General features: G+C 35.8%; 2 protein-coding genes across 4 annotated transcripts; both read right to left on the bottom strand.

Annotated features, from left to right (window-relative positions):
- Positions 1-1,059: 1,059 nt before the first annotated feature.
- si:ch211-122f10.4 lies at positions 1,060-11,312 on the bottom strand. Its single transcript, NM_001386652.1, is given in 11 exon segments — positions 1,060-1,954; positions 4,917-5,006; positions 5,096-5,258; positions 5,339-5,475; positions 8,227-8,367; positions 8,447-8,531; positions 9,391-9,482; positions 9,654-9,815; positions 9,950-10,087; positions 10,256-10,367; positions 11,044-11,312. Coding segments are annotated over 11 exon segments (1,374 nt in total). The 5' UTR covers positions 11,214-11,312; the 3' UTR covers positions 1,060-1,870.
- A 1,552-nt stretch (positions 11,313-12,864) lies between these two features.
- On the bottom strand, positions 12,865-25,155 carry slc38a7 (solute carrier family 38 member 7). 3 transcript variants are annotated; one of them, XM_087259151.1, is made up of 12 exons: positions 24,964-25,155; positions 21,953-22,388; positions 20,926-20,979; positions 19,137-19,281; positions 18,914-19,058; positions 18,720-18,818; positions 18,577-18,634; positions 16,813-16,927; positions 16,554-16,701; positions 16,268-16,467; positions 16,122-16,173; positions 12,865-14,086 (listed from the first exon to the last, which is right to left on the bottom strand). In XM_087259151.1, exons 2-12 carry the CDS (start codon positions 22,214-22,216, stop codon positions 13,969-13,971), a joined length of 1,398 nt encoding a protein of 465 aa, XP_087115277.1. In that variant the 5' UTR covers positions 22,217-22,388; positions 24,964-25,155; the 3' UTR covers positions 12,865-13,968.
- Positions 25,156-26,961: the final 1,806 nt, after the last annotated feature.

Below are 26,961 nucleotides of genomic sequence, written 5' to 3'. Positions count from 1 at the left end.
ACTTATCCCTATAAATAAACAAACAAAACATACAGCAAAAAAGCAGCAAGTTAATGTAGCTCAAGCAACGGTTCTTCTTCTTCTTCTGGTGTGATCTTCCAGCCGCTGTTAAACACATGAAGAAACATCGCATTAGTTTGATATTTGGCCAACAAAGAAGCTTATATTTCCAGATCATATTCACAACATTGTATATAGTGTTTCTCTCTTCAGAAGGGCTCAACTAGCAGTAAGATAAAGCCCAAAATGAAAAAGAGATATACTGTTGCACCGTAGCGTAGCTCCCAGTCACACAGACACGGAACTTAAACACGATGCAGTTTGACACGAGAGTTAAAATTTCTTACATTAGTATCGCACAGTATATAGCTTAGTAAAACAACATGCTCTGAGTCTATTCCTTGACTAAACGAACAAAAATTATTTACCTCATTTCAGCACATCCGCGTTTTGAAGATGGATCGACTGAGGTCCGCCCGCGTGAGAGACCACACTTTTATGCCTGTTCTCCTTCGTTTGTGTTTGTGGATACTGAAGCGACCACATACCGCCACCTACTGTACATTTTAAACATTACTTTCATTTCAGTCCATTGGTTTCATTTTCAACACCACTTTGATAACTGAAATGCATGTATTTTCCTTTATATACATGTTATATCCGTTCCTTGATTTTAGTCTTTCAACAGAGAATTGTCCTTATTCGGTTTATTTTCCCTCATGCCACTTCTCTAAAGTAAAATGTAATCATATCTTTTTACTTATTGCCATGTCAGCAACAGAGGCTGTTCAATTCATTGTTTTAAACAAAATTCAATAAAAAAGAACAAATAAACAAGATAATTAAAATGAGATTTTTTTTCAATGTTAATACATGATTAAAAAAAACATTTATTTTCCTGTTAAAACGTTGCTTCTTTAAGGACATTTGCCATGTTGTATATACTGCAAATACACAAGACTGTTCCTTGAACGGTCAACTAGGCGATCTTTGCCTGACATTTTTGGTTTCAATGCTGAATTTCTCAAGGACAGACTCAGAACGAAGACTAAAATATAAATTTCTCCTCAGTACTTTATTTGACAACATACAAAAGAGCATTATTAATTTAACAGATCTCAAAGCATTGTCCAGTGATTTAAAGACATTTGTGAGGGAAATAAAGAATGAATGATCCACATCAAAACTGCCTCATAATGATCTATGATTTGGATTATTTGACTCTTTAAACTGCATGTCTGAAACATTTTAGGGCAGCACGGTGGCTCAGTCGTTAAGCACTGACACCTCACAGCAAGAAAGTTGCTGGTTCCAGCCTCGGCAGGGTCAGTTGGCATTTCTGTGTGGAGTTTGCCTGTTCTCTACGTGTTGGCATGGGATTCCTCCGGGTGCTCCAGTTTCCCCCACAGTCCAAAGACATGAACTATAGGTGAACTGATTAACTAAATTGTCCGTAGTGTATGTGCATGAATGTGAGTGAATGGATGTTTACCAGTACTGGGTTGCAGCTGGAAGGGCATAAGCTGTGTAAAATATATGCTGGAAAAGTTGGCGGTTCATTCCTCTGTCGCGACCCCTGATGAATAAAGGGACTAAGCCGAAGGAAAATGAATGAAACATTTTAAGAACAAAATGTGCTTAGATCAACATGAATATGAAAGCCATCCCTATTGTCCAAATAAAATGCAGTAAAAAAAAACAACAAAAAAAACAATTAACCAAAAAATAATGTAAACAAATTTACACCCAACAGTCCCTGAGTAATGTGTCGTAAAGATTCATTCATGTCAAAGTTTTTCTTAACAAACTTCAAATCTATGTTGCATTACTTCTTAAAATCAGGTGCAACAGGAAATGATCTGCAGGAAGTTCAGTAAGGCTTGTTAGACAGGAATCTCTGGAGCATCTGGAGAGATGGACCCGGAGCCCACTGAGGAACCATGTGACCTGCGCCCTGTTACAACAAAAGATTTAGTAAATATCCCTGTAGATATATTATGTTTTACATATGTTTTTTAAAGAACACCTGCAAAGCTAGCAATAAACAGTAATATTGTGACATTAGAATCCAATTTTAAAACGTGATTGTACTTTAACATTTTAAAATATGTATTATCGCTGTGATGGACAATCTAAAATTTTAGCAAGTTTACTCAGAAATCACAGGATCCTAGTTCATTAATGCAAAAATACTGATATCACTATTTTTGTGGAAACTGTGATACATTTTTAATGATTTTTCTAATGAAGTTTAAATGAACAGTGTTTGTAAAGTTTTTGAAGTTTTGTGCTTGATTTACTTGCTGAAATTGTGTTAGGAAAAAAAATAAAACAAATATTTTGACCTCAACCATCTGAACTTAATGGTCATGAGAATTCAGCAACCTTTTAGGTATATAATGACAATAACAGTGGGGTGCTTTCGCTGTTTAGCCTAAATGTCCAACTGATCCAAATAAATAATAACAATATCTAATAATAATAATATTAAGAACAACCTTACTTCTTTAGTGCCTATACATTTTATTCATTGATTCATTTTCTTTTCAGCGTAGTCCCTTTATTAATCTGGGGTCACCACAGCAGAATGAACCACCAACTTATCCAACACATGTTTTACGCAGTGGATGCCCTTCCAGCTGCAACCCATCACTGGGAAACATCCATACACACTCATAAACTTCAGACAATTTAGCATATTCAATTCACCTATAGCGCATGTCTTTGGAATGTGGGGGAAACCGGAGCACACCAGTGACATTCTTGCTATAAGGCAATCGTGCTACCCACTGCGCAACTGTGACACCCCCCTCTAAATTTTAAAGAGCCCATATTATGGGTTTTTGAAAATTCCCCTCCATGTAGTGTGTAACACAGCTCTAAGTGAAGTGAAGTATCCAGCTAAGGCTTAAATCTGTAAGAATACAGTGTTTAAAACTGTTGATTCATCTATAAAAGAGTCGAATCATAGTGCTTCAAACGAGTCGCCTTGATACCGACTCATTAGGTGTTTCGCCATGACGTACGAACGAAACAAAGTTTTTCACGTGCATGCGCAAACCCGGGAGATTTCAAACCTGAGGCCCCGCCCTCTGACGCAGTAACCCAGACACACACACACACACACACACACCCACAAACACACGCACACCCACAAACACACGCACACAAACATGCCGGTCGATTGAAGTCACACTGCAGATGGATATATTGAGTCTCTACCCAAAGATGAAACATCAGCATTATAACCAAGCAGTTGGAAACTTCTGGAAGCTACATGCTACAAAGAATACTTCATCTGAGTTTGTTAAAGGAAGGATCAGTAAAGAGTAACTGATGGACGTCAGGATGGGTTTCTTCCTACATTTCTCAAGTGTAAGTACGTGCGGTTAAAGTTGTTGCCTCGTTGACTCTAGCTTGCAAATGTATTTAGTTGTGATTTGTTACTTGTAACCGCGTGTACTGTATCAGGTTAACTGGATATATTATCTTATCGCGTGCAAAGTCACGTTAAAAACGCGACGCGTGCTGTTTGTTTATGGAGCTCCGTGCTAGAGTTCTGCTCCCGCGATTTATTCGGAAATGTATTCCCGCGCCGCAGAAATCTGGCGCGGGGAGAGAGAGAGAGAGAGAGAGAGAGAGAGAGCGAACGAACGAACGAGCTTTGTGTACTTTGTGCTGTGTGTGTGTTTTTATACTGACAGCTTGGCTGTCTGGACTGTATACTGGGTGATATTTGGTTGTGTTCTCCGCTCTAGCGGGACCGGGCGCGGCGGGCAGAAAACGGAGCGGGTTCTCAGGCTAAAACCTGGCGGGTGCGGGCTGAAGCGGGAGCGTTGTCATCCGGAGGTGTGTGTGTGTTTTTGTGTGTGTGTGGTATGGCGAGTACACGACTGTCTCCTTCGTTCGGTTATCCGTGGCACTATCCACTCGCCATAGTGTGGCAGCTAAAGTCCACGCCTACACTATCGAGCGTGTATGAACTGTGATTACTTTTTAAATTGCTGATTAGCTATTGGCCATTTCCCTCTCTGACTGAAGGCAGTCGACCAATCGCGACAGACTGTCATCGGCCCAATCAGCGCAGATTAGCTTCGCGCTAAGGAGGGGTTTGGGAACAAATGAATCACTGGACGATTCATACAGGAGTCGCTGGGATAATTAGATAAAAATAAATGCAGATTATAAGACCATGAAAGTGTTTTTTGACCTTGCATGCATATTAGACTGTTGTTGGAGACCCTTACAACCAAGATATGACCTTATTTCATGTATAATATGGGCTCTTTAAATGAAACAAAATAAGTGCTTAAATTGACTTATTAAGTATTATAATTACAAATTAAGTACTTAAAATTACAAATAATATAAAATTACTGTTAGAGCCATAAAGAGCACTCAGAAACGTGTAATATTGTTCTATATTATTCTATTATTTGTATTTAGAAATTTAGTTATTTGATACAGCACGTATTTAGCATATTTTGTGTTATTATATTACGTACATGACATTACATATGTTAACTAATGTCATACATCATATATATGTGTAAGCAACCGGGAAAAAAGATAAAGTAGGAAGGGGCTTGATGGTAGACAGTCTTTTGACCACTATTCGACACCATATTTAAATTAAAGCTTGAAAAAAGGGTAAATAGTTCTCAAGTTTGTTTTTTGATTTTTGTTGTTTCCCGACAAAGGAATAGTAATCTGTTACATTGCAAGTTTGTGGATTTACACGTCAAATCCTTTGTGCTGAGTCTCTATAGAAATGGCGGAGAACTTGAAAGAATAGATCACCATTACAATTGCAACCGGAAAACAAAAAGACAAAACTGAAGAAACATCTTGAAAAATTAAATATATAAATAAATAAATCTGACCACGTGTTCTCCATCAGCATTTCTGAAACCTACCTTGACTGTGAGAAAAGTGATGTTCCCAAACTGCTGGTAGAACCCAGCAATCTGCTTATCATAAATCCAGGGCTGGTATTGTGTGCTTGCCTTAAAGAGGAAAGAAAAACCCAACATTAAACTTAGAAAGTGTAATAAACTCTCCAGAGCATCGCATCTCAGATAACAACTGAGATCACCTTCTGTCCAAGCTGCTCCACGAACCACTGATCTCCAAGAAAGTTACAAGCCATATCTGTGTCTCCATTATAGACCAAAGCTCTCAGACCGACAGCCAGCAGCTTCACATAAATGTCCTTCATGGTTTCGTAAATGGTGTGATACTGGTTTCCCACAACATCACTGAATAAAAAAAAAGAGAGAGAACACTCCATGTAGACACTCAGACGCACACACTGAAATTAAGTGAGGTTTTGGTTTACCTGCAGATGTCCCATGCCGGAAGTACATCAGGAATGTGCAGCGCTTTCCTCACATCTCCTCGGTTAAGCCAGTTCAGCTGAGCGGTACTGTTGATGCACGGAGGCACTCCTTGAACACTTGGGGTACTGTCTACTATCTGAGCAAACAAAAAAGCACATGTCACCGGTTGCTTTCATTTGGTTTATGTGGGAAAGCCGCAGAGGCATATACAGTGTGGAAAATAAGTATTGAACATGTCATGTTTTTTCCAGGGAATAATATTTCTAAAGGAGCTGTTAATATGGAATTGAACAATATATTGGTAAAATAAACAAACAATACAAACATAAAAATAAGACAAACAGAGAAACAGAATATTGAGTTCTGTGTAATAACAATGAAAGGACACAAGGAGGAAGCACTGAACTATTGAAATGTATTTAATACTTTAGATAAAAGGCTTTTTTGATGATGGCAGCTTGAAGACACCTCTCGTGTGGGGAATGTAGTTACAGGCATTGCTCAGGTGTGTTTTATTCCACAGACTTCAATGGACTGAAAAATCTTGAGGGTTCTGTGGGTCTCGTCTCTCAAATCTGATCTTTATTCTGTATTTTCTATTGGATTCAAGTCAGGTGATTGCCTGAGCCATTCTACAGCTTGATTTTCTTTCTCTGAAAGCATCTGAGAGTTTCCTTGGCTGTGTTTTGGATCATTGTCTTGCTGAAATGTCCACCCTGGTTTCATCTTCGACCTCCTGCTAATGTAGATGTTGGACTGAAGCAGCTGATATTCATTTACATTGAGGAAGCACAAAGGGTTGCTGAAGAACTACTGAGAGATTTCAGCTGCTGCCTGGTCTTTCTACACCTCTCTTTCTTCATGTGCTCAATACTTTTTCCCTGCATCATTTCATTTTATTGCACATGACTTCATTTTTAAACTAATTAGATTTGTTTTCTTAGCATATACGGTTTTCTTTGGTTTTTACCAACATCCGGCAAAAATTTCAAGTTAATAGGACCTTTAGAAATATGTTTTCTGAGAAAAATGGTGAAGTGTTCAATACTTGTCGTGTTTCACCAAGCAGGATAACAATAAATAGACATATAAAGAAATATATTTGTGTCCACAGTGATAATGATCCGTTTTTTTTAGATTCTGCTTTTAATTGTGCATTATCCCTTGTGATCAGCAGATGTCCTCAGTGTGCTGCTACTGCTTCTGAACAAACTAATGAGCTTGTTACATGTAATCAATTTAATCAGTCGGTTCCGCAGCATTTTTAAAGAAGGCAACACAAAGACACTGACACTAGCACTTCGTGCAGTACTTTATACTTTAATTTGCCAGCATGACTTTCATAACTTTCATGTATTTTTTTATCATTATTTCCCATGGTATAAAAAATCTTTTAAAAGAGGAGTTAACATCAAGCAATGTGCTTCTTGACAGCATTTTCTGTATCTTAAAACTGCACAAGCCCTTGAATTTTCAATGGATTCTGAATGTTTGTCACTGTTTTATCATTCATCAGGTAGGAAAAATTGTGACAAAAAAGTAATCACAACAGCATCGTTCCTCTTTATCTGTATCACTGTAGTTGTGGTGTGAACTATGCTATTCTTTAACACTGTGAAAGATTTTTAGAACACATCTTTATCCTTATCTTTATAGTTATTGTGCTTGGTGTAAACAGGCCTTTAGAATTACGAAAAAACGAGATATTGAATTGTAGCAAACTGGAGAGAGTGTTTTATATCCTTAATGGCAAGCAGAAGGACTTTGACCACCTTTTGAAACCATATATAAACATGTAAAACAAAAATATTGACTGTACCTAATAGATATTTTTTTCCAACACATTTCTAAACATAATAGTTTTAATAACTAATTTCTAATAACTGATTTATTTTATCTTAGCCATGATAACAGTAAGGGATATTTGACACTATATTTTTCAGGATACTTCTTTACAGCTTTACAGACATTTAAAGGCTTAACTAGGCAGGTTAGGGTAATTAGGCAAGTTATTGTATAATGATGGTTTGTTGAAAAAAAAAATTGAGCTTAAAGGGGCTAATAATTTTGACCTTGAATTTTTTTTTTTTAATTAAAAACTGCTTTTATTCTAGTTGAAATAAAACAAATAAGACTCTCTCCAGAAGAAAAAATATTAATCAGACATACTGTGAAAATTTCCTTGCTCTGTTAAACATCATTTGGGAAATATTAAAAAAAGGGAACAAAATTTAAAAGGGAGCTGATAATTCTGACTTAGACTACACACACACACACACACACACACACACACACACACACACACACACACACACACACACACACACACACACACACACACAGTAATAATAACAATAATAATTATAATAATTATTTTTTTTATTAGTCGATTCATTTACACTTGCATTTACTCATTTAGCAGGCAGTTTTTCCAAATCAACTTACAAGTGAGAAAAAAAGACGTCCTTCATATCATCTGAGAGTAGCAGTATATAAATGCTATGATAAGGCTCTGATAAGTGATAAGTTCTACAAGAACATGGAGAAGAAAAAGTGTGTTCTACAGGTGGTTTGTCAGGCTCACTGCGGAGCACACACTAAGAATTGAAGGATGCTTTCAGAAACATGAAGTGTTAATAAAGTGTATAGTGCATAGTGTATATGGAGATGAGAGCATCCTACAGGCGGTTTGTCAAGCCTACTCACCTGCGTGAAGCACACTAAGAAAGTATTTTATTTTTATTCAATATGAATATGTATAAGAATGGGATGGATTTTGCAGTTCTGTAAGCTGCATTGTTAGTTGACTGAAAAAAGGAAATAAATTCAATAAATATATTGGGGGGGGGAGATGTTGGAGGGCTAAATGAGTATAAACAGGCCTCACCTGATTGGTTTCCCAATGCTTCCTGAAGTTTCTGAAAAGGTGCGTCATTGCTCTCTGAGATTGGACTCCACCAGCACAGTCAAGGTACAGCGCATACACATTCAGCCCAGAGTTATAGATTATATTAAAGGCATGCAATACCTGAAAAACACAAGTGACTTTAAATAACTGTTTGTACAGTTGCACAGCAATAAGGAGCATACGGATGTGCTCAGCTTACCACATCAGCGCAGGACTTTTTGGAATTGTTGTAGAAGTTGCAGACTCCATTTTCACAGCAGTTGTCATTTAGATCCTTCCAGAGCCTGAAGAAAAAATAACATATTTATGAAATATTTATAAGTATATTCAATGTTGGTGTTACTATATAGGGTCATACACATTTTAGTGTTTGCATTAAATAAAATTCTCTAAAGTTTTATTTAATCCAATAGCATATCATATTCAAGTAAAGTATCTGCATTAATGTTTCTAATTATTTCTGTAAAAACAAATTGCAAAAATAGTTCCATGCTGTAGTGTTCCAAAATATTGGTGTTGTTCAATATTCATTCAATGTTTATGAAAAATTAAATAATTTTTACTAAATTTTCTTTTTTACTTAAATCATTTTTACTAAAATTAAGTGATTTTAAAATCTATTTTTTCGTAGCCTAAAACCCCTTTTCATTTTAGACTCATTTACAGTTGAAAATAAAATTATTAGCTCTCTTGTAATTTTTTTTTTCTTTTTAAAATATTTCTCAAATGATGTATAACAGTGGAAGGAATTTTTCACAGTATGTCTGATGATTTTTATTAAACATTTAAGGTCAGAATTATTAGCCCCTTTAAGCTATATTTTTGATCGTCTAGAGAACAAACCATCATGCAATGATTTGCCTAAATAGCCTATTCATCCAATTAAGCCTTTAAATGTCACTTTAAGCTGTATAGAAGTGTCTTGAAAAAATATCTAGTCAAATATTATGTACTGTCATCATGGCAAAGATAAAATAAACCAATTATTTTAAATGAGTTATTAAAACTGTTATGTTTAAAAAATGTGTTGAAAAAACTTATTTTCTTTAAAAAGAAATTGGGGAAAAATATTTAGGAGTGCTAATAATTCTGACTTCAACTGTACATGAGTGGGCACAAATATCAATAACAGATATAGCTTACTGTTCTCCAAACAGGCCATGGTAGTTACCAAAGTAGATCAGTGACTGGTCATTTAGTGCAAAGCTACTAATGCCATTTCCCACAGCAAAGCCCTGAAAAGAAATAAGGACAGCAATAAAAGAATAAACAGACATAATTACATTCAATCTTTTTTTGAACCTTTCCTTCAAAATAAGTATCTAATGAAAGTAAAAGTCAACATTGTATGCATCATTTTATTAACCAATGAAATGTAAAAATTAAACATGCACATGTGAGCGTACCTTAAAGTTGACTTTGAGCTGACCTCCAGTGGCCACTCTTAGACTGAGCGTGGGTGCATAGATGCCTCCATAACTCTCACCAAAAATGAAGAACTCATTCTGGGTGAAATTTGGGAACTTGGCAAAAAAGCTTTGTAAAGCCAAGTAATTATTATCTGCTACCTACAGGAAAAAAATTATTACGGCATGTCTAAAACAGGACTTTGTTTATAGACTATGGGACATTTTATCGTGGGATTAAGTGAAGAAGACTGTGTTCATGGTGTGTGAATGTCTGTAGATGTTTATACACTTACCTCATTATCATTGGTTTGATATTTTTGGTCATCGGAGTAGGAATAACCCACTCCAGCAGGTGACTCAATATACAAAACATTGGCAATTTTATTCCAGCTGAACTCATTCTCGTAAAGAGTGGCTCCATTATCTCTGACCTAAGGACCACAAAGTGATGTACAAAAAAAAATCATCACAACATTTATGGCTTTGTGCTATTGAAGATAATGACTTCAGGATTTCTTACTTTTGAGATTAAGAAGTTGCAGAGAAATGCATTGTATATTTTTTTTATGACAAACTCTTGTTCATAGGTATAAACCTACATGAAAAGGGCCATTTTCTGACAGAAACCCATCCAAAGAGCTGCAGCCTGGCCCTCCGTTCAGCCACAACACCACTGGATCCTTAACTGGGTCTCTCTGAGACGTCACAAACCTGTAATAAACACATACTCTTTCATTTCAACTCATTTGATTACCAAAGACACTCAAACAAGACAACAATTCTCTAAAGATTTTTACAATTGTACATGCACTCTAATCTCACCTTACCATCTGACACCATGGCTTATGAAATATTAATAGTATGCACTACCACTAACATAATTAATATAAAAAAATAAAAAGTACTTAGGTCATTTATATAGGGCAAATAAATGGTTACTATTTATTTAACAGCCAAAAATATATGGAAGCAAAACAAAAATAAACTTAAGGCTCATTAATTTAGTTTTGCCTACATATTAATATAATAATTATACTTTATTCTCAAAGAGCTGCTATAGTTGTTGTTGACTTGTATTTTACAGAATACACAGAACCACAGAGGACAATCTTCATGTTTTACTGACAAAAAAAAAAAAAAACACGGCAAATTTATGGATGAACTGCTCTTTTATAACAACATGAAATCTTATAAACAGTTTTTATTGATGAATGAAAAAAAAATACTTCTTACGAATTGAAATATTAAAGTGGCTTAAATTGTTTTTAATGGTTGTTTTTGACTCGGAGTGAATGCGGAAACGCCATCATCTAGACTGAATTAAACACATTCTCATAAGCAAAACCTAGGGCTGACAACACACACATAAAAGACACAAGAAACTCACCAGTAATGCAAAAACTTTCCAGAACTGGCCTTCAGATATCCAGACCACTGGCGGTAACTGGGTTTAAAAGACATGCCCGGCAGATCCAGCACCTCATCTGGATCATACATGCCACTCACAGCATGCAGAGACAAGAACACAAAACTGCAGAAGACACGGAGAGAAAACATTTTCACAGTCTGCTGGACATGAACATAGATACAGGAGTCTGGAGACCCTGATGTGGAGTTTGAGTTTCTCTTCCTTGATGGTCATATGACTTTTACTGTAGTCAGATGATGCTGCCAAGCCAAACATTAACCGGAGTCCGATCTCCGAGTCAGCACTTCCGCCATCTCTCGCGCGCGATTTCTCCTTGTAAATAATTGTTTATGTTCGATATTATTAATTATCGGATTATAGCCTTAACAATCGCATAGTAAACTTATTCAGTAATTGGAACTGTTGTGTGTTTTGCTATACTAGTTAGCCATTTTATGCTAAAATATCTTTTAAAAGTAATTTATATTTTTATGGGATCTAACGTTAAAAGCCTAATTTCAAAATTACTTTATATTCAGTTATTCATTTTCCTTTAGCTTAGTCCTTTTATTCATCAGGGGTCGCCACAGCGGAATGAACCACCAACTTATCCAGCATGTTTTACGCAGTGTTTGCCCTTCCATCTGCAGCACTGGAAAACATACATTCACACACATACACTACAGCTGTTTACTCAATCCACCCAGAGGAAACCCACACGAACGAACACGGGGAGAACATGCTAACATTAGACAGAAATGCCAACTGCCTTGCTGTGACTCAAACCAGCGATCTGCTGTGAGGTACAGTGCCAACTCAATTACTTCATATAGTTAACATAATTTAACCCTCTCAGGCTCAAATTAAGTTTTAGAAACAGGAAAAATCTGATATTTGGGGAAAATTATCAAATGGGGTATACAATAGAATCCTGACTTTTTTTAGAGAGACCTTCACATGCAAGGCGTTCTGTGATGTTGCAGATTTGCAACATTGGCTCAGTGTGGTAATTAGACACTGACGTCTGAATATGATATGAACAATAACTTTTTATATACAACTTTTCAAACAATGTAACAAATTTCTTTTTTTGTGGCAGAACAACAACAAAAACAATATGGGATCCAAATCCAATATCTCAAATCCTCATTGAGTAGGTCATGTTTCCAATTCACTTTGTGGTACTCCAAGAAACAGTTTTTGTCTTTTGTGTCATCTGGTGAGCACGCCGGGAAACTGTTTGTTGCTAATGGACAACCAAGTCCTGCAGTGCTACTTCTGAGCAAAAAAAACTCATAAAATATATATCTATATATATCTGAGTATATCTGCCTTAACCCTGTTATGAATATAAAAATTATATTATTATCTATACCCATTATTTAAAAAAGCAGATATAAAATAATAATTTTAAACATATGTCATATTGGAAAAACTTGCACAATAATTTTTTTGGACAAAATTTTGGACAATAATGGAATGTCCAATTAACATGTTACTAAATATTTGCATTAATTAGTTCCAATTTAGTTAAAATTTAAGTCCCTTTCAAAATTATAAAACATTTTCAGATTAATTATTCATCATGTAGCAAGCTATGTTGTAAATACTATACAATATTTACAAAAATCCAAAATACATGTTAGATCATTGATTAATGACGTTGTTTAGGCACAGATCTTTACCTGGAGGAGTTTATTAAGAAGAGTTAACAGTTGTTTGACAATAAATGTGTAATCATTCATAGTCTCTAAAAAATAGCAGAGAAATCATGAATTAATATGGGGCCAATTATTAACATTTTTTATGCACTTAAATATTTTTTATTGAATGCTTAACAGTTTAACTTGATCTTGCAGTTGATCAAAAAAGCATCACAATGAGCACAAAAACATTTTAATTGACATAATATGGAACATTCGATTGCACTGAAACATACAATAATACATGATTGTGGAAACATGCATCTAGTGTTGATTTTTAAATCCATGAGATGGGATATGAGAACAGTCCCTTATTAAACGAACATTCAAGAACAGAAAAACATGAGGTCACTACCACACACCAACGTGACATACACCTAAGCTGTTTGGAGTATGGTTCAAAGAAATATTCTAGAGATGCTCATTTTCACCCAAGTAATGTACATGTACCTACATTCCCTTATAAATGAAATTGAATTAAACCTGAAGTTTTCAAGTCAATCGTCTAGTGTTCATTGCGTGTCAGTGAACTTTTAAAACTAGAGACTGTGCACCCAGGGTGTAAACAAATTTCACAAAATCCTCGTTTAGAAAATGTGCTAAACAGAAACAACATTCATGCATCAAATTAAAATAAAACCATTCTTCAAAAACATCCTGAAGTACAGATTTCACTTCTGGTCTACGGTGGCTTATATGTACACACAAACACTGTAGAATTACATGTTTGGCAGTGCAAGTCCATAAAGAAATTAATATTTCATTGGTAAACATTATGAATACTGACCACGTTTACAACATCAAGTATATAAGGTTCTCATAAAAATCACAAATCAGTTTATTAAAAATATATAAAAAGAAAACAGGCAAATTGCAAAAAAAAAAAAAAGTATATTTGGAAGATCTAATATTGTAGGATTTAACACAATGTCCACAATTCAGTCAGGTCATTAATATTTCCTTCACAGGATCAATAGTTCCAGAGCAGAGAGATGATGCTGCATGCTGGTGGATGATCCACTACATCAGGAGGAACAGACTTCAGAGGAACAGCTGCGCATTACAATGTGAAGAATTTAAAACAGCCTCCTGAACACGTAATAGAGGTCAGCGGTCTGATTTTGACTGTCTTCTTTCCCCTATATTCACTTTGCCTCTGTTTGTTCAAGCTCTACTATTCATGCAGTCACAGCAAACCCTCCTACGGGCTGTTGGGATTGTTGATGATGTCTTTGTAGATGGCATTTGTGGTAGTTTGGCCAAAGATGAAAGCGCCAATCGTAACCATGATGACCCCGTAGGCCACCATTGCATTCCAGCTATAAGGAAATAATTAGATTATTGGTTTTTTCCTGCAATACTCAACTATTTGGAGATGCTAATGCTATTTACAATATTAGTTCTCCCCCCAAAAAATGCATTACACCTTATCGATACACAATAAAAATAAAGATTTCTCTTTTTCCACTATTTCACCAAATCTTACATAAACTAAATTTACAAAGACTAGAAATCTGTGTGAGTGGTTTAAATCCAAGATTTCATAAAAGACACATTCGGTTTATATTGCATGATAAACAAATTTAACATAGGCTCCCATTCACATATAGACATTGATTAAAGCACAGTACTGTGTACAAGTCATAGTCATCCACCAAATTTGGTGATCTAATGTTAAGAATGTTACATAACACTGTATAGATTTGGCCTAAGTGGTTGTATATACATATATTGGTTCTAATCCGTTAAGGTCAGACTGTTCTGAGCTTTTCTGAAATAAAGTTAATAAAGTTTAGCTTTAGGCTGTTTATTCTTACTTTCTGTTTCTAAGTGATCCCACACTGCGTCTATTATTTTGAGGTCTGAACTCTGTGGAGGCCATTTCATGACTACTATTTTCTCAGCTGTTTCACTGCATTAGCACAGTCACTCCAGTTACTCACTGAAGCTAAGCCGGGCTAAACCTGGTCAATACCTGGATTGGAGACCACATGCGAAAACTAGGTTGCTGTTGGAAGTGGTGTTAGTGAGGCCAGCAAGGGGTGCTCAATCTGAGGTTTGTGAGTCTTAAAGCCCCAGTAAAGTGAAGGGGACACTATACTGTCAGTGGGCTTTCGGATCAGACGCTAAACTGAGGTCCTGACTCTCTGTGGTCATTAAAAATCCCACAGTACTTCTCATATAGAGTAGGGGTGTCACCCCTGTGTCCCGGCCAAATTCCTTTCATCTGCCCTTACCCATCCAGCGAATTGGCTCTATCACTGGCTCTATCACTGTCTCATCCAAGTGGATGCTGCACACTGATGGTAAAATGGAGAGTGTGTGTGTGTATCATTTAAAGTAATCATGTTTCTTCAGAAGACTTGAGTGAAACCACTTGATTCATACATATTCATTTCAGAATATCTGAATAATTGATTTAGGGCAAAACAATACATCATTTCAGCATCGATATTGTAATGTGTGTATCTGGAATAGTCACATCACAGGACAGTCAATGCTAAATTGGGATTATTCTCAATCAGCACAACAATTGAGAATACATGAGATTTCTCAAGTCATTGCAGAGTACTGTATAACCATAACAGACTGAAACTTTATCATTAGCATGTGTTTAAAGGCATTTCAAGAGAGTTTAAAGCAGGGGTGTCCAAACTCAGTCCTGAATCGCCTGCATAGTTTTGTTCAAACCTCAATCAGACACCTGGGCTAGCTAATCAAGCTCTTACTTGGTATCTAGAAACATCCTGACCAGTGTATTAAGGCAAGTTGGAGCCAAAATCTGCAGGACAGCAGCCCTAAAGGACTGAGTTTGGACACTCCTGGTTTAAAGCATTCGGGCACAAAAATGAACAACATTTGTAACTCTAATGAAGTGTAATTTTACTGAATTATTAACACAGTGAAGACTGTACAGTGTTATTTTAGACTTATTATTCAATTTCTGTACCTGAATACTAGTCGAATGTTTATTTGAATTTTTTCTTTGCTCTATTGTAATTATTCTTGCTTACAATTTGTTTATTATTTTTTAGACATGATTTACACCCTTACAAAAATCACCCCAATCTATATATATATATATATATATATATATATATATATATATATATATATATAAAGGATTTATTTCTGAATAGAACTATTCAAGTAATCTGGTGAAATTGTATTCATATCGCAATATATATCAATGAAAAAAATATCACAATGTCCGATGTTTATTATCGTGCAGCCCACTTATGGACTTTCAATAAAGGGGAAGAAATTTTAAGGTTTTTGTTTGTTTGTTTGTTTTTTAGAGGATGAACAAAATTTAGGAAAATGGATACTTCAAAAAGTTATAGATGGGTTTACCTGTTAGATCTGACATCATGTTCTGAAAGCTTTGCCTGAATCAAGCACAATCCTACAGACAAACACCAACAAATGAACATGGTCACTGTTTGGTTACTATACTGAAAAAAGCAGACAAAAGTCTGAGGTAATTTGAAATGAAATACCTGGAAAGACAAAAATGAAGCACGCAGCCAAACCACCAATGAGTGAAATGACTCTTCCGATATCAGGAATGAAGAGAGCCAGAATGAGCGTTAGACAAAACCAGACGAGGGTCTGCAGTATCCTGCGTCTCCGTTCCTTTGCCACATCCGTCTCCACCTCCTCTCCTTTAAATCGCAGCCACAAGCCTTCCAGCACTGCCCTGAAGCACAAACAAACATGCATATTCCCTTTCAGACTTGACTGTATGTTTTCTTCACATATTATAGACCACAATATGCATGTTACCTCCCACAGAAGTGCAGAATTGGATACGAGGTAACAACACAAATGATGATGAAGGCTCGAGCAATGGCCACTGCTACATCATCAGATGGATATGACATCAACACATCCTGACTTACACTTGAGCCGAATGATAGGAAGCCACAGACACCTGTGGGGGGAGAAAAAAACAGCAAGCCAACATTTTAAGTAAATTATAGCATGATTTCCTCATATGCCTGTTTATTCATTTGTAAGTTTCAGCAAATTCAAGCACACAAACCTGTGCCTGTATACACAAAGAGACAGATGATCATGCTGATTGTGACAACTCCCCACCACGGCCGGATTTCTGGCTTCTTCATGCTGTTGAAAACAGGAACGCTGCTGACGTGACACTGTGATGAAGAAAACAAGGAGAATGAGAGGCTGCTAGATTACAAGAAATAGTGAATTGAGTGCCTAAACTTGATTCGATATTAAATACAAGGTCGTCCTTTGAATTTTTATTGAAAAATCTTTTTAATTATCAAGAATTATTTCTCCTCTCTGAAGTTTTAATTCTTCTTCAAATCTCTCCCATGTGCCGTCTAAATGAGAGAACAACTAAGAGACAACAAAGATAGTGGGGCCATTCTTCATCAATGGAAATTTCAAGGCCACTGGATATTTGAAATTGCTCCATGATTATGTGTTTCCCTCTTTATGTACTGAAGCTGGCACGGTCCCTGAGTTTTTCCAGCAAGACTGTGAACTACCACATTATGGATGTCAGGTCCAAGCCTTCCTAGATGAACAGTTTCCTAAAAAGTGGATTGGTATTTCTTCTGCGGTGTTGCTATCAGTGTGTAAAGAGTGGAAGAAGAGGGTTGCATTGACAATCCTTCACAATGGGCAGCACATTGAACACATTTTATAGGTGGTCAGAATCTTGTAAATAACTAATTAAAGAACAAAGTTATGTTAAAACCAAGCACAACATTGTTTTTCTTGAGAAATTCCCAATTAGTTTAATGTGTCAAATGACCCTCTTCCTATTAAAAAAATCAAAAGTTGGATCCAACATGGCCGACTTCAAAATGGCCACCATGGTCACCATCCATCTTGAAAAGTTTGCCCCCTCACATATACTAATGTGCCACAAACAGGACGTTAATATCACCAACCATTCCCATTTTCTTAAGGTGTATCCATATAAATGGCCCACCCTATAGATTTGTTGTAAATAAATTGCATGGTAAAATATATTATTTAGGTGGAACCTTGATCTTTTAATGTAAAATTAAATAAAATAAATCCACAAATAAAAAAAAACAAGTTCACAAACTAACTATGCACAGTTAATTATCCATAATTGTGATAAAATTTTAATATTTGCATGTGCAGTACAGACGGAACGTTCCACTATTTGTGGGGGCCCCTGGTTTTGAAAAGAAGTAATGACATTAAGTTTATTCATAAACAAAATTCGAGAGAATCACATGCTTATGATTGCTCACAGCTGTTCCAACTTTAGCTCATGACTAATTATCCTATCAGACGATCCTTAACTCACTATAAATAACCAGACTTTTCTAATCTCAATATCGTCGTCTCGAAGACCCCCCCACCCAACCCTACTCTCCCTCCTTTCAAACGGGCGACACGGTGGCCGGTGATTAGCGCTGTTGCCTAGTCATTGAGATCTACCTAAGCTCAAACTCCCCTCTCGCCCTGCAACAGGAGGGAGCCCAGGGCTCGAGGATCTTATAAGCACAGGGCTCTCTCCTGGAACAGCATGGCAAACAAGCTTTATTATCAATCATCAGCTAAGCGTGAACTCTTGAAAATCTTAACGGCTATAGACAGATTTTTCAACAGGAAATTTTATAAATGAGCTATACGATTAATATAGGCTTCTTGTCATTGGTTGGGACCCCCTAATTCCCAGGGGCCCCAAGTGGCTGCTTACCTCGCTTATTTGTTAAGTCCACTCTTGCTAACATTAGTAACTTAAACATTTTTTTACAATCATACACATTTGAATAGTCAAGACGAGTTTACACACCTGGAACCCAAAGCAGATTGTGGGCATAGCATTGAACACATCTGTCCAGGATGCAGGTCTGAAAAACAATCAACCAACCAATGTTATAATAGGGCATTACAATCTCTTCCATTTTATTTAGTTCTAGCAGCTATTCTTCTGACCTGACAGGGATGATTCCTGGAGAAACATCTTTGCTGGGCCAGATGTATTTGACTATGACTATGATTGTCACATACCAGGTGCCGATAACACTCAGGGTGCTACAGAAAAATCCGTACAAATATACATGTATCAATTCACCACCAACTATTCCTCTGCTCCACCACCCAAAGAATAAAACTGAAGATAATGTTACCTGGCATACTTCTGGAAGCCAATCTCTTTGGGTATAGACAGAGGCAGAATGATCAGCACAGAGGTCAAAGTGATGGTGAACTTACGATCAGTGTACCAGTGCAAACTTATCTCCTTCTCCGACTCATTGTTTATTGCGCCGATCACTGTTGTAGGAAAGACACAAGTCAGCTTACTCTACTCAGACTACTTTGATGCGCCTGTGTTAATGGGAACACACTTACGCTTGTCCAGCTGATCACCAATAATGATGAGGAAGGCTATACAGGTGCCAAAGGTGTAAACAGCAATGGCCAGCTCACATATGACACCAAGAGCCTTCCCACACACAGCACGGACCACCTCCTGGTAGGTTGTTTCATTGCTCACCTACAAAAAAAGTGGGGGTTTAGGGAAATGGAGATCAAGTCTTTCTTCTTAGTGGTCCTGATTAATTCCTGATGGTCCTAATCAATATTCAATATCTCATTTTAGAGCTGTTGATACAGAAAAAAGTCTAACTAATATCTAATGGCAATTAATCTCAACATTTATTTTACATAATGACTCGGCGAAATGTTTTGATCAAAAATGTATGTAAAACAATAATATTATTACAACCATTTATGATTCAGTAATCAAGCTAATATGCCAAGCATGAAACATTTTGTTCTTTATTATAAACGTTAAATATTTCATCAATATCGTATAAATGTAATTCTTTTCAGGAGTTTCTGATCAACAAAACATTCTAATGAAACAGAAATCTTTTGTGACTGTCCTTTGTGACTGTTTCAAGAAAACAACCATTTATTTGTGTTTATTTTCATTTGTTTATATTCATTTATTCTTCATTTAATTATTTTATTTAATCATATGAGCCTTAGACATTTATATAATTATCATTATTATGTTTTTATAGTCTGTTGTTACTATATTGCTTTAGAAAGATTTCCTTTTTTCATATTGTTATAATCTTGTTTTGTGCGACATTTGTTTTTCATGAGTAAGAGATAAGAGAATGTCTCATAGGTCTATATTGTCACTTGACAATGTTGTGAAGCAGTAATTTTCCATTCCTGTTGCTTGAAGAATAATAACACTTGTTGGATTTATCCTGGTCAGACGAAGTCTGAGCATTGAATCATACGCAACTAAGATTATTCAATTAACTCTGCTCTTTCATTATCATGAGTACTTCGTCTTCTGCTCCTCTCTGGCTTTCTCAGTCAACTCCTATATTGATAGGAGATTGTTAATTCAGTTGAACACTGGTTAACAGGTTTGGATATTGAGCGGCTCTGCTGGCTTGTTGCCTAAATACCCAGAAAAACAGACATTTTCTGACAGGATCTGGCATCTGGGGCTAGATCTTATTTATCTTGGCATGGAGAGTGTGATCTAACAACATCAATACATTTATTTATTTATTTATTAGTACTAGTCAAAATAAGTGGTTTCATCTTTTCCTAAATATACTAGACAATAGTTATTTTAGATTTAAAATTGCTTTTACATCCAATGTTGTGTTCATATTTATAATTATATTTATTCATCTCCTGTGAAATGCAAAATTTTGTTAAAATGCATGTCCATACATGTAGCAAAATGACAATAAAGCTCAACTTGACTTAATATATTTATTGCTTAATATACACCTTAACATAATACATTTCCACTGATATATTGATATATTTTTTTCCAAGACTAAAAAGGGCATGTGCACTGCACAGGTTGAGCCCTATGTGTGCACGTGCCTGATTTCTATCATGTAGTTAAAGTGTTATTTAAAGTTCTTTATTTTTATTATTATCCCTAGACAATTGATTGTTGCTTTGAATGATTACTGTCCTATTAGTTTTGTTTAAAGTAAATAATTTGCATTAATACTATTTTGCTGGTTTAACTTTCTTTTATAAGTTACAGTATATAAAATTACCTTTGTTAATTCAATTTGATGTGTACTCCAAAAGAGCTCTTTCTGACTGAATAATACACGTGTTTTCAGTGTGTCTGACATGAATATTTACTTACCTGAGAGCAATAAGCCAAGATCACCAGCCCAGTGATGATAAAGGCCATCATGCACTGCAAAATATTAAGATAAAAGAACACAAGCTTTAATATCACAATATTTATCTTCAAATAGACACCTCTTCCTCTTATATACAATAAACTATACTGCAAAGATATCATACTTTTTTTGGCTTGTTTCTCGTCCAAATATCAAAAAATTCTAAAATCAAGAAGCATTTTCTTTACAAGCAAAAATAATGACTCATTTTAAGAAATAATATGCTAAAATTAAAAACAAACTAAATCTGTCATTGCGGTATGGTTGTCAGGATACTGGAATTCAATACCGATTGATACTGAAATTTTAGAAACGTCCATTTCCCGCTAACATTTGATCATGTTCTTATACACCTCTGATTTGCCATTGAGTTCAAGTGCTCCAAGTTCTCAACAGAAATGACTGTGATTGGCCCTGAAAGTCATCAGCTCACCGAACTCACCAATGTTTACTGAGTGTAACCACAGATACAGGGACAATAGAGAGTTTTAAAGGCGCGTTTCATCAACGGATCGCTCGTTTGCCAGCTTATAGCCAAACCAGCTGATCGATATGACTTTGAAACGCTCCAGTGTCCCTGTATCTGTGGTTACACTCAGTAAACAGCGATGAGTTCGGTGAACTGATGACCTTCAAGGCCAATCACAGTCATTACTGTTGAGCACTTGAACACAATGGCAAATCAGCGCTGTTTAAGAACGTGCTCAACAGTGCTCTAATGTTGGCGGGAAATAAAGTTTTTTAAAATATCAGTATCGACTGGTATGGAATTCCAGTAACGTGACAACCCTGCAATGGGGTAAATTAAACAATCTTGTTTTTCCTTTGACATCCGATTATGTTACTTACCCTATTGGCAGATAGATTATTTCTTAAAAAAAGACATTATGCTTTGATTGTCTGGAAAATGCTTTGTGATTTAAGAATTTTTAAAAATTTAGACTAGAAACAAGACAAAAATAAAAAAACTATGCAAGTTCTTCTCACCATCTGAAGTGTCACTCCAGCTGTGATGCCACCAGCCATGTTAAAAGCAGCAGGGAAATTGAGAAGTCCAGCACCCAGAGCAGCATTCACCACAATAAAAACAGCCCCGAGTGATGAAGTCCCTCCCCTACTGTCATCTGATTGGCTGGGAGGCTGGACGGAGTCCACACTGGGGCTCTGCAGCAGCCAAGCTCTTTCCCCAGCATCTTCACTGTAACCCCAGTCTCCTGCTTCACTGTTGATCGCTCTGTCCGGCCTCGACATGACGCTCGCCTTCTCATACACTCGCAGATAAACTCACAAGAACATCATAGGGCATAAACTGAGGTAAACACTTGAGCTGTCAGTCAGAGTCACCACCATTAAGGGAGTAGAGGTGTAAACAGACACTTGGATTAACAAATCTCCTCAGCAGCAAGAGATGCGATTAGGTCACCTGTGAACAAACAGAAGGAAAAAATATTAGTAAATTACTAAACCATTTACCAGCATTGTAAAATAACTGGGTTTTTTGGACTCTTTTGATACGATCAAAGTGTAAAATGTAGAATTTTTTTTTTATAATTTAAATGATCCGTTTTGATGGAAAGGTGGCTCAGTGGTTAGCACTGTTGCCTTACAGCAAGAAGGTTACTGGTTTGAGTCCCGGCTGGGTCAGTTGGCATTTCTGTGTGGAGTTTCCATGTTCTCTTCGTGTTGGTGTTGGATTCAGTGCTCCGGTTTCCTCCACAGTCCAAACACATGCACTATAGGGGAATTGGGTAAACTAAATTGGCCGTAGTGTGCGAGTGTGAATAAGTGTGTATGGGTGTTTCCCAGTACTGGGTTGCAGTTGGAAGGGCATCTGCTGTGTAAAACATATGATGTATAAGTTGGCGGTTCATTCCACTGTGGCGAACCCTGAAGAATAAAGAGACTAAGCCGAAAAAAAATTAATGAATGAATGATCTGTTTTCTGTTTCAATTTTTTAAAATGCAATGTATTTGTGTGATCACATGATCCTTCAGAATTGTTTTACTAATAAGCCGTCACCCTCTACTGTTCACAAGAAATTAGTTTCATGAAAGTGATTTTAAATGTGCGAAATAACATTACAAATCACAAAATTGTCATTTAGCGCAATGTTCCAGACTTTGATTACTGATTATCTGTTATTAAAACAGATTTCATTCAAAACATAAAAGAAGGTGGTAAACATATCTGATTTATATAAATTTTCTTGCAAGGATAAAATAAGCGAGGGTAGTGTTACTTTAAATGTACTTGAAATCAATTAAATCAAAATTGAAATAATGTTTGTAGGCTCTGTTCTCAACTGGTATGAAGTAAGTATGGGACAATAATCGTTTTCATGATAAAGTGCTGTATCGTTCCAATGGTAAACGCAAGATATTTTATTTACATTTCTTTTTAGTTTTTTATTACACCAGTATCTCCAGCAGAAAAAAAATATATCCAAAGATGTTGTTTTAAATTGTAAAGAAATCATTGGTTTTGAAACTAATGAAGACAGCAGAAGTCAATAACTCATTTGAGTTATTTAGCCTGACATGTTTACTGCTCCGAAATATTATAAATGTTTCCCAAAATAAAATATAGTGTGTTCAAAGGGAAAAAAGTTTTTGTTTTCTACTCAGACATTTAAATAAAATATATTTTAGAGCAGTGAGCACACTATCGTGATACTATGAAACCATGATATTTTTATCCAAGGTTATCATACCATCAGAATCTTATATTGGCCCATGCCTAATATGAAGATGTGTTTTAGTCAATCTAATCACAAGAGGACAAAGGAGAGACATTACTGTTCACACCTGGGGTTTAATTGGTTTATTTTGTCCACATCTGACCACTTCTCTTATGAAAGAGCGTCTGTGGACTGGGGATTGGCTTTCTCTGATCTTTCAATCCAATGTTAGTACAGCAAAAGCTGGCACAAATTTACATAATTGAAAACAAAGACTAATGAATAATTTATGCATTGACTAATACAATTATAGGTAATTGCTTTGCTTTCATTCTGATCAACTCACTTTAATCAGTTTGACAGTTTTAACATGTATGCTTTTGTTTTTATTAAATCTGTGTGACAAATATTCTAGAACATTTGAAAGTCATTAAACGAGGTGTTCTGATCCTTGAATTGCCACTTAAAAAGTTTCTGTTTTACCGGACCAATTCAGCAACACTTAGTAACATTGTGATCTTGTTTGTCCTTTGTTCATCCTCCATAGACAGCAATGTTCGTGAGACATCTGTGTTCCGAAGATAAAAGGAAGTCTCAAGGGACTGGAACAACTCGAGTAATTAATAACAGAGAAACTAATAACATATTTTTCATCTTTGGGTGAACCAAACCTTTAAGGTCATTATAAGATATTTAGTGTATTCTTTTATGAATGAATGATGAATGATAAAATGACAAACATCATAACCAAAAATAATCACGGTGTCACCCAGTACACCAAATCAGTGTCATCAAAGCATATCAAAAGTCTTTTGGACATTAGTGAAAAATCACCAGGGCACATAACAGCTTTCACGAATTGACAAAAGCAGGTGATCAGCAACCTCGACTGACAGTGTGGTTTGGACTTTAGGACAAGTCTGAGAGTCACGGGACATCATTGTATTTCTCAGCTGATCATCAGTAAGCAGAAATCTCAAGCATGCGATGAGGAAACGAAACGTGCAGTCAGCAAGAAAAAGATTACAGCACTGTCTGAGTCTGACCAAAAGATAATTAGCAGCCTATTCATTATCAGTTACTTCATGACATCTCTTAAGTAAAGAGAATAGCAGTTATGCTGTCTGACATAAGAGAAAGACTACAGTAATACAGATTATGACAATGCTCACGCTGAGTTAATCAAGACATCAGGCCAACCCAATTAGGTCATTAGTCACGACTTATTTCACTTAAAAGTAACTTACATCAAGCTCTACGTTCAGTGCTTTAAGCAATAATAAAACAAATCAGAAAGAAATATAAGATAAAACAACTCACGTGACTCGCATAACAACAGCGGTTTTGTTTAGCTAACAAACTCTCCAGGTACAAGCGAGGTGTGGTAAAGCAGCAGATGGTGTAAACCACCTCATGCGTTCATGCTTGGCTGATTCCGTACCGTGATGAAGAACATAGGTCTACATAAGATTGCGTTTGAGCGAAGAACAGAGATGCAGATGTGACAGCGATGCTGTTGCTTCTTGTTCGGCGTTTCTATATCATATTAGCTGCTGACACTGCGTACCTGGACGTCACGTGACATTGTCACATGACAGATTTAGAGCTTATGGGTAATGTAGTAGATTCTAAATAGTAACGTTATTCATTTTACCTAAAGATTATATATTAAACTGCATTCTTTCTAAAACTCTTTGGCAATCAACATTTTAGTGCGTTAGATGGAAATATTGATGTTGGAAAACATTGTATAAAAAGTAAATATAAATCAATGTCTTCTTATGGAGGACCAAAACTGCAAACACTAAATTTGTCCTTTTATTTGTAAAACTGCATTTATGGCTGACTGTTTTGGATTGAAATTGATATCTTTCTGTAAAATAAACATTTACAATAAATAAAACCAATAAATCTTTATCCAATCATACAGTAGGCACAGATCACCTTCAGACACAGGAATGGGCAAAAACTAGGGAAAATAAACATTTGTTGTTTAAGGGGGGAAAGTATAGTAAGTGCATCAGAGTTGTGTGTGAAACGTTTAATCTGGTTTAATTATTTAATTTAATTATTAATTATGGTTTAATTACAAATTGTCACACCTACCCATTTTTCAATGTGCATGCATTTACCTATTTTGGTTACTATTTGTAAACTGAAAGAAAGAAAGAAAGAAAGAAAGAAAGAAAGAAAGAAAGAAGATTAAGTAAGTTCAGATATTAAAACTGTTTATGAAAATGTTATAATAAAGGTATACATATTGCATCTTCTGTATTGCTGAGGATAATTTTCCAGCTTTGTGTAGTGAGTTTCTGTAAACTAATTTCTTTATACAGTAAGTAAATAGTTTTCCTGATATAATTTTTAAAGAAAAAAATGTCTTATAAATAATATTTGGACAGAAAACCTACATTTAAATAAAACGATCTAGTTTCTGGACACCATTTTGTACACAATGTGTTTTTGATTCTTATAATGCATACAATAATGATCATGTGTTGGTTTGAAAAAGGGGTTTTACTATATTTATGGACTTGTTGTTTCTAAAACAATACAAATACATCTTAATTTAAATTCTTTTCAATAGACATGGTTTCTTAAAAGCTTTTTTCAATTTTCTAAGAGATAACATCAACATTTTTTACTTTGATACTGGTCTGATTTACAGTCGCAGGCAGAATTATTAGTTATACTTTATGGGGCAGTACATAATAGTAAATAGATACATTTATCAAGATACTATTATTCAGTTAAAGTGCTTTTTCAGCTTAAATTAAGCTTAAAATAAAGTAAAAACTGCTTTTATTCTAGCTAAAAAAACAGACTTTCTCCAGAAGAAAAAAAATATTATAGGAAATTCTGTAAAAAATTCCTGAATCTGTTAAAACATCATTTGGGAAATATTTTGAGGGAAAAAATTCACAGGAAAGGAAGGCTAATAATTTTGATTTCAACTGTACAGTAAATAAAGAGGGCGACAAGTCACTGTTCTCGTGTTCGTGTGGGTTTCCTCTGGGTCCTCCAGTTTCCCCCAGTCCAAACACATGTGCTTTAGGTCAGTTGGGTAAGCTAAATTGTCTGTAGTGCGTGTGTGAATGTTAGCGTATGGGTGTTTCCCAGTGTTGGGTGGAAGGGCATCAACAGTGTAAAACATATGCTGGATAAGTTGGCGTTTCATTCTGCTGTGGCGTCCCCAGATTGATAAAGGGACTGAGCCAAAGAAAAATTAGTGAATGTAAATAAAGACTATTAATAGGTGAGGTAATAAGGTATTTGTGGTTAACAAAGTGTGCACTTTATTCTGTAACCAACAATGAA

This window comes from Danio rerio, chromosome 7 (genome assembly GCF_052040795.2).
Source record: "Danio rerio strain M-AB ecotype USA chromosome 7, GRCz13ab, whole genome shotgun sequence".
NCBI lineage: Eukaryota > Metazoa > Chordata > Actinopteri > Cypriniformes > Danionidae > Danio > Danio rerio.
This window is presented reverse-complemented; position numbering and strand designations above follow the sequence as displayed.